Source organism: Phyllostomus discolor, chromosome 12 (assembly GCF_004126475.2).
Source record: "Phyllostomus discolor isolate MPI-MPIP mPhyDis1 chromosome 12, mPhyDis1.pri.v3, whole genome shotgun sequence".
NCBI classification, from domain to species: Eukaryota; Metazoa; Chordata; class Mammalia; order Chiroptera; family Phyllostomidae; genus Phyllostomus; species Phyllostomus discolor.
The window spans coordinates 17,133,723-17,150,018 of NC_040914.2; the positions used below are offsets into that span (position 1 = coordinate 17,133,723).

General features: G+C 57.5%; 2 protein-coding genes across 5 annotated transcripts; both read right to left on the reverse strand.

The window, feature by feature from the left end:
* Positions 1 to 392: 392 nt before the first annotated feature.
* Positions 393 to 3,055, reverse strand: IRF2BP1 (interferon regulatory factor 2 binding protein 1). The gene has a single exon (XM_028530010.2). It carries the CDS (start codon positions 2,555 to 2,557, stop codon positions 797 to 799), a length of 1,761 nt encoding a protein of 586 aa, XP_028385811.1. The 5' UTR covers positions 2,558 to 3,055; the 3' UTR covers positions 393 to 796.
* Positions 3,056 to 5,598: 2,543 nt separating this feature from the next.
* Positions 5,599 to 14,071, reverse strand: LOC114511327 (Myb related transcription factor, partner of profilin). Of its 4 annotated transcripts, none has more exons than XM_036013075.1 (3): positions 13,693 to 14,071; positions 12,257 to 12,810; positions 5,599 to 6,886 (listed from the first exon to the last, which is right to left on the reverse strand). In XM_036013075.1, exons 1-3 carry the CDS (start codon positions 13,704 to 13,706, stop codon positions 6,192 to 6,194), a joined length of 1,263 nt encoding a protein of 420 aa, XP_035868968.1. In that variant the 5' UTR covers positions 13,707 to 14,071; the 3' UTR covers positions 5,599 to 6,191. The 4 variants fall into 4 exon arrangements, with proteins under 4 accessions (XP_035868968.1, XP_028385832.1, XP_035868970.1 ...); XM_028530031.2 differs by having other exon boundaries at positions 12,257 to 13,335; positions 13,685 to 14,071; XM_036013077.1 differs by lacking the exon at positions 13,693 to 14,071 and adding an exon at positions 13,525 to 13,664.
* Between the last annotated feature and the right edge of the window lie 2,225 nt (positions 14,072 to 16,296).

The window sequence follows — 16,296 nt, forward strand, 5'->3', positions numbered from 1 at the left end:
CAATCGTATTTAATTCTGGCTCTGCCCAGCAAGAACTCACTCCCCATCCCTCCTAGAAATCTTTCTGATGCATCTTCCCCGCCCCCCCCCCCCCACGGGCGCCAACTCCTCCCAACCTTCTGGGGAGGTACAGGGGATGGACCAGAAAGGAAGCCTAATTCCTGAGCTTGGCCACGGCTCCCATGTGACAGCCATCCCCTCTGAGCCTCAGTGCTGCCACCTGAAAAAGGGGCTCACCACTAGACCCATTGACCCTTGGCAGGCGTTTGTAGACAGCCGGTGGGCTCGCCTGAGTCAAGGGCGCCACCTGGAGGAGACAACGTGAGCTCCCTCCCTGCAGGATCAGTTGGGTCCTGGAGGGGGCGCAGCATCTCACAAACTAAGGGACCAAGAAGAAAAAAACCCCATCTTTCAATTTATTGAAGGAGGAAAAGGGGGCAGGGAAGGGGAGCAATAAAATGCTTTTGCTTCATTTATAAAGAGCGAATTTCCAGGAGGCCCCTTCGAAAGGAGGAAGGAGGCACCTCTCCCCCAACTACCAGCAGCAGCAAAGCCAAGCCAAGGAGGGGAGAGGGAAATTGGAGGGGCCAAGGGACCCCAAACACGCCCTCACAGAAGCCACGAGCTTTCTCCCCCCCACCCTCAATGTGTTTACCCCAGGGGACCTGTCTGGGATGAGGGAGGGATTATGTACACAGGTGGGGTGGCACTGGGCTGGGTGGGGGAGGGAATAATTTATCCGCAGCAGCGGTGGGTGACAAGGGGATGGGGGCAGTAGACTTGTAGCAGTGGCGGTCTAGGGGTCTCGCTCTTTCTTAACCTTGATGTCTCCAGCAAGGATGGTGGCGATCTCACCCTGCATGAAAGCCCAGGGGACGGAGGAGCCCACCAGCGGGCACTTGTCTCCACTGGGGCAGTACACCTCACCAGCAGGGCCCTGCGCCTTGATGAACTCTCGCGAGCAGGGAAAGCAGAACTTGTGTCCGGGCACTGAGGGGCACTGGACGAAGTGGGTGTCTTCCAGCCGCTCCCGGCATAGGGTACAGCACAGGGGGGCCCCAGGGGTTGCCCCAGTGCTGCCACCACCCCCGCTAACCGCTTCTGCCCCGGCGGTGGGGCTGACTTCAGCCTCACCATTGCGGGCCACGAGGCGATGCTGGGCTGCAGGCTGGGCCGTGGATGCTGCTGGGCTGGCACCCCCTGCTCGGCCAGGGCCCCCACCCCCACCAGGGTCCTTGGGGGAGTGGCCCAGGGCTTCAGCCACGTTCTTCAGGGCAGCAATGGGTGAGGGCACACCAGGGGTCTCGGCAGAGTATGGGCCACCAGGTGCTACCCAGTGTCGCTGCTGCTGCTGCTGCTGCTGCTCCTCGGTGGTCATCTTCCCAGCTGCCTCACCCTCAGGCTCAGGGGATGCTTTGCGACGGCGTGCTGCGGGCGCCAGGTTCCTGGATGGGGCCCTCGGGGGTGGGCCACACAGAGCTGCAGGAGCTGGCTCTGGGTACTGCTGGGGCAGGGCCTCAGCAGGAGCTGGCTCTCGGAAGCTTCGGACACCATCGGTTAGCAGCTCCCCCAGCTGGCGCCATTCCCCTGAGCCGTGTCGGCGTTCGTATTCGAGGTACTTGAAGCCTGATGAGGCCAGTGCCTTGCCCGGCTCCCGCAGAGCATCATGAAACATCTGGCGAGCCACGGCCAGGACTCCTGCGTACACGTTGCCAGAACCACAGGGATATTCGGTGAAGAGCTTCAGCTCAAACTCGTAGCCTGGAGGGCGGGCAGTAGCATCGAAGGCGAATACCCGCCCCACCAGTCCATGATCCTTCTTGAAGCGAACATTGAAGGGGGCGCAGGCGGACAGCGCCAGCAGCTGTTCCCGCACTGCTTTGGGGCGCCCATGCCACTCCTCTGCCCTGCCCCGCATGGCCTCATTCAGTTCTGCCAGACAGTCTGCATTCCTCTGCTGCTTCTCTTTCTCGAAATCAGAGCTGAAGATCGGACGAGGACTCAAGCCGGGTGCCAGCGTCAGACCTCGGCTTCCCAGGCCAGACACTGCAGCTGCCAGTAGCCCGGGGGGCACCAAGCCAGGCATGGAGCCAAGGAGGGCCCTTCTCGCCCCCTCCACCACTGCATCCTCACGGCTCAGCCCATTGGCCAGGCGGGACCCCAGGGTATACTCCAGGGCAGGTGAGGGCAGGGGGAGGCGGCTGGATGATGTGGCCCTGTCATAGCGGTCCTGGCCCGAGACACCGCTGCCAGTCCCTGAAGGCTGCGGCTGTGCCTGCGGAGGTGGCAGCTGGGGCCCCTGTGCAGTAGCAGCAGCCAGGTCCTTGGTGGCCTGATGCTTGAGGGCCGGGGGTCCCGGCGAGCGGCCCTCGGGGAGCACGTGGCTGCGTTTGAGCTGGCGGGCAGCGTCGATGAGCAGCTCGATGCGATCCGCGCCCTCAAAGTTCACGCATCCGCGGCACACGGCCTCACTGAAGTCCCATACCATGGCCCACGGCATCTTGGGCAGATCGCACAGGTAGCACCACTGGCGGCGGGACGCCTGCACCGACGCCATGGCCCCTACGCGCGCGCCGAAAGGCCCCCGCGTTTCACCCGCCGCCGACGTTCGATTCGCACCGTCGATGTTCGATTTGTGTCTCCAGGAAAGCGCGAGCCACAGTCGGGCCTCCGGCTCGGCCTCCCGCGGATCCAGGCCCGGCCCCCCTTCCCCGCCCCCTGGGCCCTAAGCCTTTTTCCTCACTCCCGCCTCCTTGAAAAGGAAGGCAGATGCACGTCGGCGCCCCCGCCCGGTCCAGGCTCCGAGCCGAGGCGCACAGCTCGGGGCCGGCGATGGGCCGCGGGCGCCGCCGCCTCGGGCTCCCGCCGCTCCCGCCGCCACCACTGCAACGGCCACCGCCGCCTCCACCTCCTTCTGCCCCAGAGGCCGCTTCGCAGGGAAAGTTACATAACGTGCAGGCAAAGCCTTCTGGGAAATGTAGTCCCGCCGGGGTCGGTTCTTAAAGGGGACCGCAGGCGGCTCGGGTGTTGGAGGGAACTCTCAGCTTTTCTTCCGCACAACTCTCACCACTACTTGCGAAGGGCAGGGAGTTCAGCGCGCTCGGAGGAGCTCACGCACTAGAGTTGCAAGGAGGATGTGATACGAATGGTCAGAGCAATAAAAAATTCAGAAACTGTAGGGGGCGAACATGATTCCGGGCGTCCAATTTCTGCTCCGACTTGCTGTGCAGCTTTGGGCGAAAGTCTTGCCCTCTCTGAAACTCAGTTCTCCGCCCATCAAAGGTAAGCCAATGATCAGTTAAGAAGGCAGGCGCTCCTGGGGCGGGGCGGAGGGGCCCTGATTGGATGGTTTCTGGGTAAGGGACGGGAAGTTGGCAATTTGATGGTGGGGGTGGGGGGAGAGGTTGTCCACTTGGTACTTTGTTTTCCCTAGAATCTTGTGTATCAAGCCTCTGACCCGGGCCGGCAACAGCCGGACAAAAGAGAGGACTGAAGGCCTCTGCCTCAGTTGCCTTATCTGCTGGAGTTGTAAACGCCCTTCAACTCTGTTGCAGCTCTGCCGGCGCGCTTTGGTCTCCAAAGGGTTACACTGTCAATTTCTCCGCCCGCCCCCAGCTTCACTACAATTCCCAAAATGCTCTGCGGGGCGGACAAACTGACGCACTTCCGCTGTCTGGGAGGTCTGGTGGGGGGGGTCTTCCCGATTCCCGCTGTCTGTCCTACCCCCCACCCGCCCCTCGCCGTCAATTTTGGGGGCTCTTTCCGTGTTTTCGGAGCACGAAGTTGAGGGGATCTTCGCATTCTGCTGCTCTCTAACTTGGGGGAAGGAGGCCAGATATGGCGAGCAAGAATTGGCGGGGGTCGTTTCTGGGGAGAGAAGCGCCAGACCACCCTTTTACTACCTTGAGTGCTTACTACCCATAGGCCCCACTAGGCCCTGGGGACCCCTATTTGTTTTCTTTCGGGTCGGGTACAGTGCTAGGCCAGCTGGCGTGGAGGCTAGAGCGGGCAGACAGGTCTCCAAGTTCTAATTCACATTAGCCTTTTCCCAAGCCTGGATTTGTGTTAAGAACGCAAAAATATTTGAATGTTTTGCCAGAGTCGTATTCATGTTTTTGAAACAAATCAGGGGCTGTCTGCCCCTTTCCTCATCCGACTGAAACCCTAGCACAGGGGTGTCAAACTCATTTTCACCAGGGGCCACATCAGCCTTCCCGTGCCTTCAAAGGGCCGAATGTAATTTTAGGACTGTGTAAATGTAACCACTCCTTAACTGGGGGCAAGGAGCTCTGTGCTGCCGAGACAGAAACAAGGTGCTGGGTGATAAAACAAGGTGGAGGGCCAGATCCCGCCCTTGGGCCTTGTGTTTGCCACCTGTGATCTAGCCTAACAGCTCTGATTTAGTTACCCACCTGTATTATTTTTCTTAAAACGGACTCCTTTGAAAAAACCACTTGTGGCCTCATCCTAAGCAATGCCATGTGCACAATCATGGGTTCTATGTACTAGCTGTGTTTTTGTGTAAGTCAAAGGGTGCATATAAAACCGTTGAAAAGACCATCCATGTATCACTGAAAATTGCCTTTAGGTCATTTTCTAGTCAACTCTAGTGGGACTCAGGAGTTCTGGCCAGATGCCAGCTTGAAGCAGATGGGGATTGGCATTGGACATGTTCAAAGCAAGTTTCTAAACTATTCAGGGAAAAAAATGAGGACCCCTAGAGGCTGCTTTTCACTGGGTCCGTTTGGGTTTCAGTACAAATATGCATACACATGCTAAGCAGGGTGCCTGGCCCAGAAACGAGGCACTATGGATGAAGTTTTTAAGCTGCTCATCGTCTCAGATCCCACCCCTCTTCAGCTTTGGGAAGTGCCGAGGATGCAGTAGTGACTGAGATCGGCCAGGCCTTGCCCTGACGGGGCTCAGCCTGGCAGGTGTTCAATTTAAATGTACTCAAGTTATTACTTCACTGCGTTTGTTAACTGCTTGGGGAGGGGGCACCAGGAAAGGCTTTCCCAAGGAGGGAATACCTGAGCTGAGGCCTGTGAGGTAAATAGAATGTAGTTTAGGCAGTACAGACTCCTAAATCAAAAAGATGCCTGTTTTACAGATGAGGAAAACAGAGTCCTGTGGATACACACGTGGCTGGGGCAATACCAGGGGTCGGGCCAGGTTTGACTGAGGCCAGGTGGTGGCTGTTCCCACCTTTGCTCCAGGCTCTGTGGCAGGTTTGGGAGTAAGAAAACCAGCCCCTGCCTTAATGAGCTATGGAGGAAACGTGGCTTAAAATAAAAGGCATGTTCATTTGGGGACACTACAAAAAAGAACCAGAGGACACAGAGAGAGAACCTAAGACACAGACTCAGCCAAGCCCCGGGAGAGAATGCGGCATGTCCTCCTGGAGGAGGTGGCAATCTGGTGGTACCTGAAGGGTGACTACATAGGAATGAGATTTGAACACGGGGTCCTGATGGCTTAAAAAATAAAAATAAAAAAAGCTCCTGCCCCCTTCACCTTCAAGGGGGTATCATCTGCCCACAGGGGGCAGGGCAGGTATAGGTGCTTGAATCCCAGGCCTGTCTCAGCCAGAGCCTCGAGTAATTGTATTAAAAATAAGTTTATTGATTATCTTGTCACCACTGAGAAGAAAGGAGGGCGCTGAGCTCTGGAGGTCAGACTGCAGTGGGAGGCAGAAGGCCCCACCTGTGCCTCCCCAGCGAGAACTCGCCCCCTCTCCCTCATTGTTGCCCACATTCTGATTTGTCTCGCAACCCCCACTCCCTCCGAAGTCTGGATCAGGGGTGTGGGGAGGCCTCAACACAGCTCAACTCTCTTCAAGTCTAGACCAGGAGTGGTTAGGGAAAGGGGTGTGTGCAGACCCTCGAGGTTCCCTCTGCAGCCTGCCAAGGGCAGTAATAAATAACATCAGATTGATGGCTTAGAAGTCAGGGTCAAGTGAAGCAGCCAGGCAGACAGCGCTGTACTGGAGAAAGGGTTGGAGGGCCCATCAGCAAGGCCCCCCTCGAATCAGGCACTAACTAGTACAGGGAGTGGGGTGCTCGCGTCCCCGCAGCCGGGAGCCAGGGTGCAGCTGGCGCAGGGAAGGTGCACGGCCCTCCTCTGCTGGGCAAAGCTGGGCGCGGAGGTGCAGGCAGAAAGAGCGGAGACAAGCTCGAACCCAGTGGCAGCTTTCACGGAGATTTCCATCGCCCCCGCCTCTTCCGTGTGGGGAAACCTTTCCTTCTCTTGTGTGGGGGGGAGTCATGGGAAGGAAGTGGGGCTGTGGGGGGCCGGGGGGCCCCTTCCTCACTTCTAGGGGCGATGATCACCCCCCTGGCTGCCACCACAGCCCGGTCCATGACAGCAGCCACCACAGACACGGGCTCTGGGGTGATCTCCACCTTGGGGGTGGGTGGGGGCAGGACAGGCCTAGGGGGTGGGGGTGGGGGCAGAGGTGGGGGCAGTGGGTCCACTGGGGTTCCAGGCAGGAGGGGCAGCAGGGCGCTCAGGGCCTCACTCAGTTTGGTCAGTCCCTGCCGCAGGGTGCCAGCCAGCTCCCTGATGGCGTTGGCAGTCTCCTGCTGTGCCCGAAGGAAGTCCAGGGAGGGGTCCGGGCCGGAGAGCACAGGCAGAGGAGGTGGAGGGGGCAGAGGGCTGGGGGGCGAAGGTGCAGCTTGGACCTGCTGCGGTGGTGGGGGTGGTGGAGGTGGAGGGGCCGGGGGTGGTGGAGACAGAGCCAGACGGGGCAGCTGGACGGTCTGCAGGGCTGGAGGGGGCGAGGACTCACGCTCCTTGGACGGGGGGCAGCCCCCTTCCTGGGGATTGCAGGAGGGCCGGGCCCAGGGCTCTGGGCTGCTGGAGCCCCCCTTGCTGTGGGCTGGTGTATCTGTGGAGAGAGAGATGTAGGTAAGGCCTGCGGGACCCTGCAATGCTGTCTGGATTTCCCCTTTCTACCTCCCACCCACCTTGGCCCGAGCCACGTTTTTAAAGCTTAAGTTTGATCATGTCTTACAACAGAAGCTCTTGTAGCCAGAGAAGAGAGTCAATACATTTAACAGGAACCAGGCGGCCTATGCCAGCCTTAGTGGGAACAGGGTCCTGGAGGTGCCCAGCTGAGCCAGGCAGAGCCAACATTCTAGAAGGCTCTGAAGCATCTGGATACTCCGCCCCACCCATACCTCTCAGGCCTCCTTGCCGGGTCCTGGGGAGGTAGAGAAGGCCGGGGAGAGAGATGTGGTGGCTGGAGCAGCAGGGGGCACTTCTGGAGGCTGCAGCAGGGGCTGTCTCCTGCCAGGACGACAGGATTGCAGCCTCAGCTCTGGTCTGTACCCCTTCAGCCCCAGGCTTGCTGGGCATCCTTGCTCTCCTCTTGCCCGGGACCTCACTCGTGCTCATGAACTTGAACACTGTCCATCTGCCTGCAGAGGCGCACAGACTTCCAGGCCCAGCCTGAGCCTCTCCCTCCAGCTGTGTTCCTCTAACAAGGCCTCACGCTCACGTGCCCGCAGCTGAGTTCCGGGTCCTCCCTAGACCTGACTGCCCCCGCCGCCGCCCCATTGCGGCGGACGGCAGCTCAGTCCTTCCAACTGCGATGGCCGAAAAGTTTCACTATTTTCCTCTCCCAGGACCCCATCCATGTCCAAACACCATGGGCTCTGCCTTCAAACGAATCTAACGTCCAGCCGCTTCTGTCCGCTTCCACGGCCCCCCACCCTGGTCCAACTGTCATCTCCCACCCGGACTGAGGCAGCCGCCTCCCACTGGGCTTCCTGCTTCCAGCCCTGTCCCTTCCAGTTTGTTTCCCATGAGAGCCTCAAGGGTCCAGCTAAAATACATGCCAGTCACGCTACAGGAAAGAAGCCGGTCACAGAGGACTCCGTGTCACATGATCCATTTATGTGACAAGTCCAAACTAGGCAAATCTACAAAGGCGGAAAGTAGATTAGTGATTGCCTAGGGCTGGGTGGAGATGGCGGGGCGGGAGTAAGGCGAGGGGGTGAGGGCGAAGAGGTGTGGGCTTTCTTCTTGGAGTGATGAAAATGATCTGAAATTGATCATCGTGGTGGTTGCAGGCTGTGAACACACTAAAAGCCACTGAATTGGAGACATGAAATGGGCAGGCTGCATGGTATGGGAATTCTAGCTTAGTGAAGGCGTTCACCAGTTCAAGTCAGCTTTTGTCTCTCTTGGCTCAGCCTTCCTCTGGCTGGCAACTCACTCAGCAAGAGCAAAGTCCTCAGAGACCCCCAAGGTTCTGCACGATCTGCGCCCACTGCCTCCCAGACCCCATCTCCCTCCCTGCTCTCTCCCTTTATCTTATTCACTTGGCTCCACCATCATGGTCGTCTTACTGGCCCTCAACCACACTGAGGTGCTCCTGCCTCAGGGCCTTTGCATTCGCCACTCGCTTGGCCTGGCAAGGTCTTTGCCGACACCTGCCTGCTGTCTTTTGGCCTCACCTCCTCAGGCCTCTGCTCAAAGATGGCCTCCCTGTGAGGGCCTTCCTTCAGCCCCTGTCTTAAGTAGCTTCCACCCCTGTCCTTTACCCTACCTGATCTTTTTTAAAATCCTCACCCAAGGATATGTTTTTATTGATTTTTTTAGAGAGAGAGGAGGGGAGACATCCATGTGAGAGAGAAACATGAAATGGTTGCCTCCCATATGCGCCCTGACCAGGACTCGAACCTGCAGCCTTCTGGTGCATGGGATGACGCTCCAGTCAACTGAGCCCCCTGGCCAGGGCCCCCCCAATCTATCGCACTGATCTTCACCTGGCATGGGACCACTCTGTGTATGTTATCTGTCCACTCTTGATGTCAGCGCCGTCATGCCGGGCTTCGGTCTATTCACTGCTCTTTGCCCAGCACTTTGAACAATGTCCAGCACAGAATTTTTGGTTTTAGTGGGAGAACCGTGGCTCCCAGGGAGTCAGCACGGATGGGGCCAGCAGGCCCCAGGCCCTGGCAGCAACCCTCCCAAAGCTCCCTAGCACCCACAGAGGACAGTCTAGCATCTCCTCAGGGTGACTCCTTGCCTCGGAGCCAGTGCACAGCCTGCCCCCCTCCCCCCGCATCACCCCCACTCCCTGCACCACCCCTTGGCCAGCTCCAGCATTCCTCCCTCAGGGAAGCCTCCTTCCTGGTCCTAGGTCACAGCAGAGCCCCCGCTCTTCTCTGTCAACACTAGCCAGCCCCCTGCAGCCCTGAGTGCTGGGGGTCCGGGCTCTCTGGGCCATGCAGGCAGGAGAGGGAGGGGAGGCCGGGAGGCAGACGATGACCACAGCTGACAGTTGTCCCACACTTTCCTGGCCAGGCCCTGGGCAAAGCCACTGAGCGCTCCTGTGTTACTTCCCAGAGTCCTCTTATACACCCTCTGAAGTAGACTGCTGTCACTATCCCCCCTCCTTACAGAGAAGGTGACTGAGGCCCAGAGAGGTGTCACAGAGCTGGCGAGTGGCCGAAGAGGAACTCGAACCCAGGCTCCTGAGCCCACACTTTTAACCACGCCCTGGGCAGGGGCTGTGGGCCAGAGGGCGGCGAGTCTCACTCATAAGGGGCCTGGGAACTGCTGTCACTTGAAACTGTGGCTTCTCTGTCTACTGAGTAAAAGGAACAGAAAGGGGCCCGCTCTCCACGTCCACAGGGCTCACGGGGTCATGGAAGGGTCATCACACGTTACAATCACATTTATTTGTAAACTTTGAGCCTTGGGATGCGTGGAGTGCCTGGGACCAAGGGACCCTATGACAGACCACCTTCCTGAGGGCCATTACTGGGAGCCAGTCACTGAGTCAACTCGTCACCGGCCTTTGTGCCTGACACACAGTAAACCCTGTGTCATTACTGTCATTGTTCTTTCAGAGAGAACCGGTCCCTCCAATGTCAACAAGCAGACCTCAGGCTGCCCCCAGCTGCTCAGCCCTCTTTTATGAGTTTTCCACAGTGGGTATCCTGTGTGATATTCTCATCAAGGATGCTTGAAGCACATTCCTGCCTCAGGGCCTTTGCACCTGCTGCTCCCTCTAGCTGGAGGGAGTGCTCTTTCCTCCAATGTCCATCCACTTGGCTCAATCCCTTTATTCAGGCCTCTGCTCAAATCTCAGCTCCACAGAGAGGCAGCCGCTACTACACTCTGCCTGGAGCAGCCCTCCTTCCACCACTGAACATACTCTTAACGCTTCCTTTGTCTTCTTAGTTCTTATTGCTTCCTGCACATGATCTGCTTTGGGTTCCTTGTTTCTGGTCTGTCTCCTGTAATCAGAATGTCAGCTTCATAGGAGAAGGAAAATGGTCTTTCTGCACTGCATTCCCAGCGTCTACAACACTGCCTGCCTTCTCGGAGGGGCTCGGTCACTCTCTGTGGGGTGAATGAAAAAATACAGGGTGTGAAAAAGTGAGTCTTCCGTGTACGCTCCAGTTCCACGGGGCCCTGTCACAGAAAGGCTGAGGTCTGAGTCACTCTGAGAAAACTGTTCTAAGTGACCATGTCTCTCTCCTGCTTAGACACTTTCATGACCTCCAAATGCCCTCAAGATAAAGTCCAAAGTCTGACATCCACTTACAAACTATGTGTGACCTTGTTCTGGCATGCTCATTAACTTTCAGTCCATATTAATTGTTGTTATTGCCTGGCAACCCAGCCCAACAGTTAAGCGAATGGACTGTGAGTTGGACACAACCTGTGCTCCAGTTTGGTTCTTTTCTTTTCTTTCTTTGAGAGAGAGACACTGATTTGTTGTTCCACTTATGTGTGCATTCATTGGTTGATTCTTACATCTGTCCTGACTGGGGATTGAACCCACAACCTTAGCTTATCAGGATGACACTCTAACCAACTGAGCATCCTGCCAGGGCTGTATTCCCATTTCAACTCTACTACTTACTTGCTGTGTGACGTTGGGCGGGTGAATGAACCTCTCTGAGTCACATGATCCAGAATTGTTTTGTTTGATCATGTCCCTCCCTTTCTGAAAACCCTTCAGTGTCTCCCCTCAGCACTTACATATGACTGACAGCCACACTCCTCACCTCAGCCTACAGGCCCTGCAGGGCCTGGTCTCAAACCTCATCTCCAAACGTTTCTTTTCTTTAGGCTTTCCACTCCTTCTCCTCCTCTTGTCTCCTCAGCCAATAAATTTCAGTTTTCTCAACCGATCAAACTTTCTTGCTTCCAAGCCACTGCACATGCTAGTCCTTCTATCAGGAGCACTTTCCCAGCTCTTCATCCTTCCTCTGTGTCTGAGCTCTGATCTCTCCTCCTCCAGAAAGCCCTTCTTGACCTCCCGGGTCGGGTCAGCTGCCGGCTCTGAGTCATCACCGTCCATGTATGCATCTGCCTTTCCCACTGGAGTGGGAGCCCCCGGAGGGCAGGGCTGTGGCGTCTCAGTCACAGACAGAAACACTGAGGTCTGATTCACACTAAGAACAAGGGCCCAGCTGATTGTATTTCTCTCTCTTGCTTAACACACTCTCATGACTCCCCAATGCCCTCAAGATAAAGTCCAAAGTCTGACCTTCAGTGTGTCCCCAACACCGCCCAGCACAGGGCAGGTGCCTGGGGAATAGCTGCAGAAGGAATAATAATCCAGAGTCAAGGCTAAGTGGGAAGTCTTATACTCAGCTCCCTACACAGCCTCTACTCCGGCCAGGACCTCAGGAACGTTACCAAACCTCTGTGAGACTTCGGTTTGTGGAATGGTGAACAGTGCCTACCTCACAGCACTGGCAGTCATATCCAGATCTAACAGTGCGTGTTCAGGAGTCCGTATACTAAGCAATTTGTGCATATTAATTCATTTCATCTTCATAGCAACCTTTGCATGGGGACTGCTTTTCATCCCCATTTGACAGATGCAGAAACCAAGTTGCAGTAACTTGGCCAAAATGACACAGCTGAGAGGCAAAGTTGTACCTGGGGCCAGGCTGCCTCCAGAGTCACTGCCCTACAAGGTGTTTAGTGAATGTGGCCAGAACCGATGACCCCCGTCCCACCCCGCCAGGGGTGGACTGTGGGGCCAGGCCTCCTGGGTCTGGACTCTGTTCCTGACTCTGGTAGGCACTAGCTGTGAGACCCGAGGCTAGTCATCCCACCGTTCTGAGCCTCAGTTTCCCCATGCTTAAAATTGGGATAACAGCATCCACCTCACAGGGTCGTGGTGAGAATTTGATGAGCCACCCAAAAGGCTCGGACCAGTCCCAGACACACAGCAGACCTTCTGACTGTTTGCTCTTGCTAAGTTGGTGGTGAAGGAACTCACCTGCCCGTCGGTCTTCCCTGCGGTCCTCGGACAGCACATAGCGTTGGGTGCAAGCGCTTGGGGCCGGTGGCTGTGAGGAGGCGGCCGCGGGGGGCTGCTCGGCCCCTGCACCAGCCCCTGGCCCCGCCACCCCCGGCCCGAGGATGGCAAAAATGGTTTCCTCCTCAGCGGAGAAGGCGTCTTCGGCGGCAGGCCCAGCACCCTGCGTGGAGTGCGGCACGCGGGCCAGCTTCTCCTTGGTGCGGCGCTTGAAGTCGTTCCAGCGCTTCTGCACCTCCTGGCCAGTGCGCTTCCAGCTGGTGATGCCGTTGATCTTGGCCGCGATGCCGTCCCACACACGCCGCCGCTCCGCCACACTCACCCGACGGCTCTGCGCGCCGTAGAGCTGCGGGTAGTGGGCGCGCACCTCCCGGATCAGGATCTGGTTCTCTTCGAAGGAGAAGCGCGGCTTGCGCAGCCGGGTGGTCTCTTCCGCTTCGCCCGCCGCCGCCGCCGAGGCCATGGCGCCCCCCGACGCCGCCGTCCGGCTGCCTGGGGCATGGGGGGCGCCGGCGCTGCGGGCACAGGGCACACTGTGCTGGAGGGGGCTCCGCGTCCTGCGCCGCCAGCCCCACCCCGGCCGCTGCGACACTGGCTCTTAAGTCCCCGGGCGGATGGGGGGCGACGGGCCGTGGGGGACAGTCAAAGTGCCTAATAATGACTGACATCGTTGAGTGATCCTCTCGTGCCCGTGCGGCGCAGAGTGCCGAGCCGAGGAGTACATGGAAATTGGGGGAGGGTCTGAAGGGGTGCAGGGAAAGGAGAAAAAGCGGAAGAGGGGGTGTCTGCAGGAATTAGAGGAGAATGGGGGCACAGGGGAAATGGAAGGCGAATGGGGGTTTCTCGCAGGTCGAAGACGCGTGGGGGTGATGGGGCAAGAGATGCAGAAGGGGAGATGCAGCAAGGCGGGGGAGCCGTGGAGCCGAGGAGCGCTCCGGGGGTTCCGGGCCAATGGGACGTCTGTAATACCGCTACGAGACGGGGTCCTCAGAGGGGATGTACGGGCATAAAGGTGAGTTGGGGACTCCCAGGCAGTGGAGCTGGGACAGTGAAATATTAGGAATTAGGGTCTGCAGGGATTGCAGGGGCTCTGGGGATTGCCAGAAATTCAGGGGAGCTCTGGGGGAAATGGGGGTCTGGGGTTAGGAGAGGACACGGAGGCCCGGGGGGACTCCTGGAAGAGTGAGGGTCGCGGGGGGTGGGACCGAGTCGGGCCGCGGGTCACTCACCGGCGCCGCCGCAGCCCCCGCCTGCCCGTCGGTCAAGGCTCGGGCTTCTGCGGCCTCTTCCCTCTCCCCCGCCTCTCTCGGTCCCCCCACCTCTGGACCCCGCCTCCCGCGGCCGGGAGAGCCATGGCGCAGGCGCACCTAGGGCCAGTCGGTCCCCAACGCCCTTACCGCCTGGGTTTCATGCCTTCCCCCGGCCTCCGCCAGCGGGCCGCAGCCCCCAGATGCCATAGCGGCGCACGCGCAAAACCCTGTCTCACGCATGCGCGCCCCTCGCCTCGAGCCGTGGTACCCTTCTACTTCCCCGCGCAGGCGTGGCAATCCTTGGAGGAGGCGGGAGAGGTGATGGTTGAGAGCGTTGGGACCATGCGGCATCCCCGCGTTTCCGACAGCCTTTCAGCCCACCCGCGAGATTACTCTGCCTGTGTCTTTCCCTCTTGGAGAAAGGGGAGGGAGGCGGCGCTGGAGGGATGCGCTTCGCTTCATGACAACTGCTTGGCGCGATGCGGGGTTGGGGGGGGGGGTTGCCGTAAGAAAATCGAGCTGTCGCCCCCTTATGCCGGACCGTGCACGGGACTGCTTGGGATTTGCTAACCACTGATTACCCGTAGGGGCGGGGCACACTGGGGATATTCCGCCCCAGGCGGGCGCCGTAACTATGGCAACGCATACGTCTTCCCACCTTTCCTGGGGGCCCTCCCTGTCCACACCTTTACATGCGAGGCACGGGGAGGGAGATCTGAGCGAGAGCGTCTTGGGTAGGGAGGGTGATCCTGGTGAGGTCATGACTTCGAGCCACTGCGTGGAGGCAGGAGTGAATCTAGAACACGGGCTGGGTGAGCTGGGCTAAGAAATTTGTAGTTTACTATCCTGCAAGAATCCTCAAGGTCATTCAACAAAAGGTGCTTCAGGTATTCAACAAACACTTACTGAGCGCCAACATAGTTCCAGGTGCAGTGAATACAAAAGACACAAATCTAGCCTTCATGGAGCTCACTTCTTAATACTTGGGAGGATCAGACAATTAACAAAATAATTAAGGCACGTAAGTGAGAAGGTGGTAACTGTGATAAAAAAAAATGGAAGGAAAGGGGGTTGGGGACTATGGTGTGCGTATGCGTAATTTTAAAATAAGGTGGCTCTGGCCCTGGCTGGTGTGACTCAGTGAACTGAGGTGTTCTGTGAACCAAAGGGTCGCCAGGTTCGATTCCCAGTCAGGGCTCATGCCTGCCTGGGTTGCAGGCCAGGTCCCCAGTACGGGGCACATGAGAGGCAACCACACATTGATGTTTCTCTCCCTTTCTCCCTCCCTCCCCCTGTCTAAAAATAAATAAAATAAATCTTAAAAAAATAATATAAGGTGGCTATGGGAGGCCTTGCAAGGAGGTGACATTGAGTAGAGAGGTGAAGCCGGTTAGGAAGCAAGTGCAACCAGGGGCAGGACTTTGCCTGTTGTTTTCCAGGAACATGGAGGAGGCCAGTGGGGATGGGGGGAGTCAGGGGTGGACAGGATGTGGAGCCAGATGGTGCAGGGGCTCCGGGTCACTGTGAGGACTTCGGCCTTTACCTGACACAAGAGCCACGGGAGGACCCTGCACTGGGGAAGGACTCTATTTGATTCTGATTTTAATAAGATTCCTCTGGGGCCCTGACTTTAGGGAACCAGGTTGGAAGCGGGGTGCCCAGTGAGGAGACCACTACAGTGGTTCAGGTGATGCTGGCTCCAACCAGAGAGGTAGCCAGGAGGTGGGACTGGGTACAGGAAGTGAGAGAAGGACAGAAGTCAAGGGTGACTCCAGTGTCACCCTTGGCCTGAGTAACAGGAAGGATGGAGCTGCCAGAAGCAAATATGTGGAAGGCAGACGGAGGACCAGAAGTTCAAGTTGGCCTAAACTTGGGATGCTCATTAGTCACCCAAGTTCAAAGGGCAGGTAGGCAGTTGGGTATTTGAGTCTGGACTTCAGGGGAGAGGTTCAGTTTTGAGATAGAAATTTAGGAGTTGTCAGTGCATAAATGACACGTAAGTCTCTAAGGCTGGAAGAGGGTAATGAGGGAGCAAGTGTATATAGAAAATTACTCTGGCCCTGGCTGGTGTGGCTCAGTGGATTGAGCATGGGCCTGTGAACCAAAAGGTCACAGGTTCAATTCCCAGTCAGGGCACATACCTGGGTTGCAAGCTAGGTGCCCAGTAGGAGGTGTGCGAGAGACAACCACACACTGATGTATCTCTCCCTCTTTCTACCTTCCTTCCGCTCTAAAGATAAATAAAATCTTAAAGAAAAAAGAAGTCTATGCCCTAAGCCGGGGGCACTCCACTTAGAAGACTAGGGCCAGAGGAGGGTGGGGAGGAGTCACTGGAGAGCCGGCGCTGTCTGATGCAGCGGAGGCCAAGCAGCGGTGCAGATGGAGGAGGAGGGAGGGGTCAGTGATGCTGACAGTGCCTAGCAGCCAAGTCTGATGCAGACTGAGAACTGACCACTGGAACCAGCAAGAGAGAAGCCACCAATAATCTTGAAAAGAGCCATTTTGGTGGTGTGGTGGGGGCAGTAGCTTGACTGGGTGTGTTCAAGAAAGAGTTAGAGGGAGCCAGTGTAGGGGATGCTTTGTAGAACAGAAACGGGGTGGTATCTGAGGGGGAGGATGGGATTTTGATGTTACCCGAGTGGGTCTGCCTGGGGCTGGCCAGTGGTGTGTGGGTCCTTGACTTCATGTAAGAAAGATTTCACAACATGAGTCCAGGTGATCTGGAGATGTTTATCAAAGCTGGGGACAGAG

Excerpts from the sequence above, each read along its gene's own strand:
- IRF2BP1 (XM_028530010.2), bottom strand. The coding sequence starts at position 2,557 with ATGGCGTCGGTGCAGGCGTCCCGCCGCCAGTGGTGCTACCTGTGCGAT.
- LOC114511327 (XM_036013075.1), bottom strand. Across the intron at positions 6,887-12,256 it reads CAGGGAAGACCGACGGGCAG|ATACACCAGCCCACAGCAAG; the intron begins GTGAGTTCCTTC and ends CTCTCTCCACAG.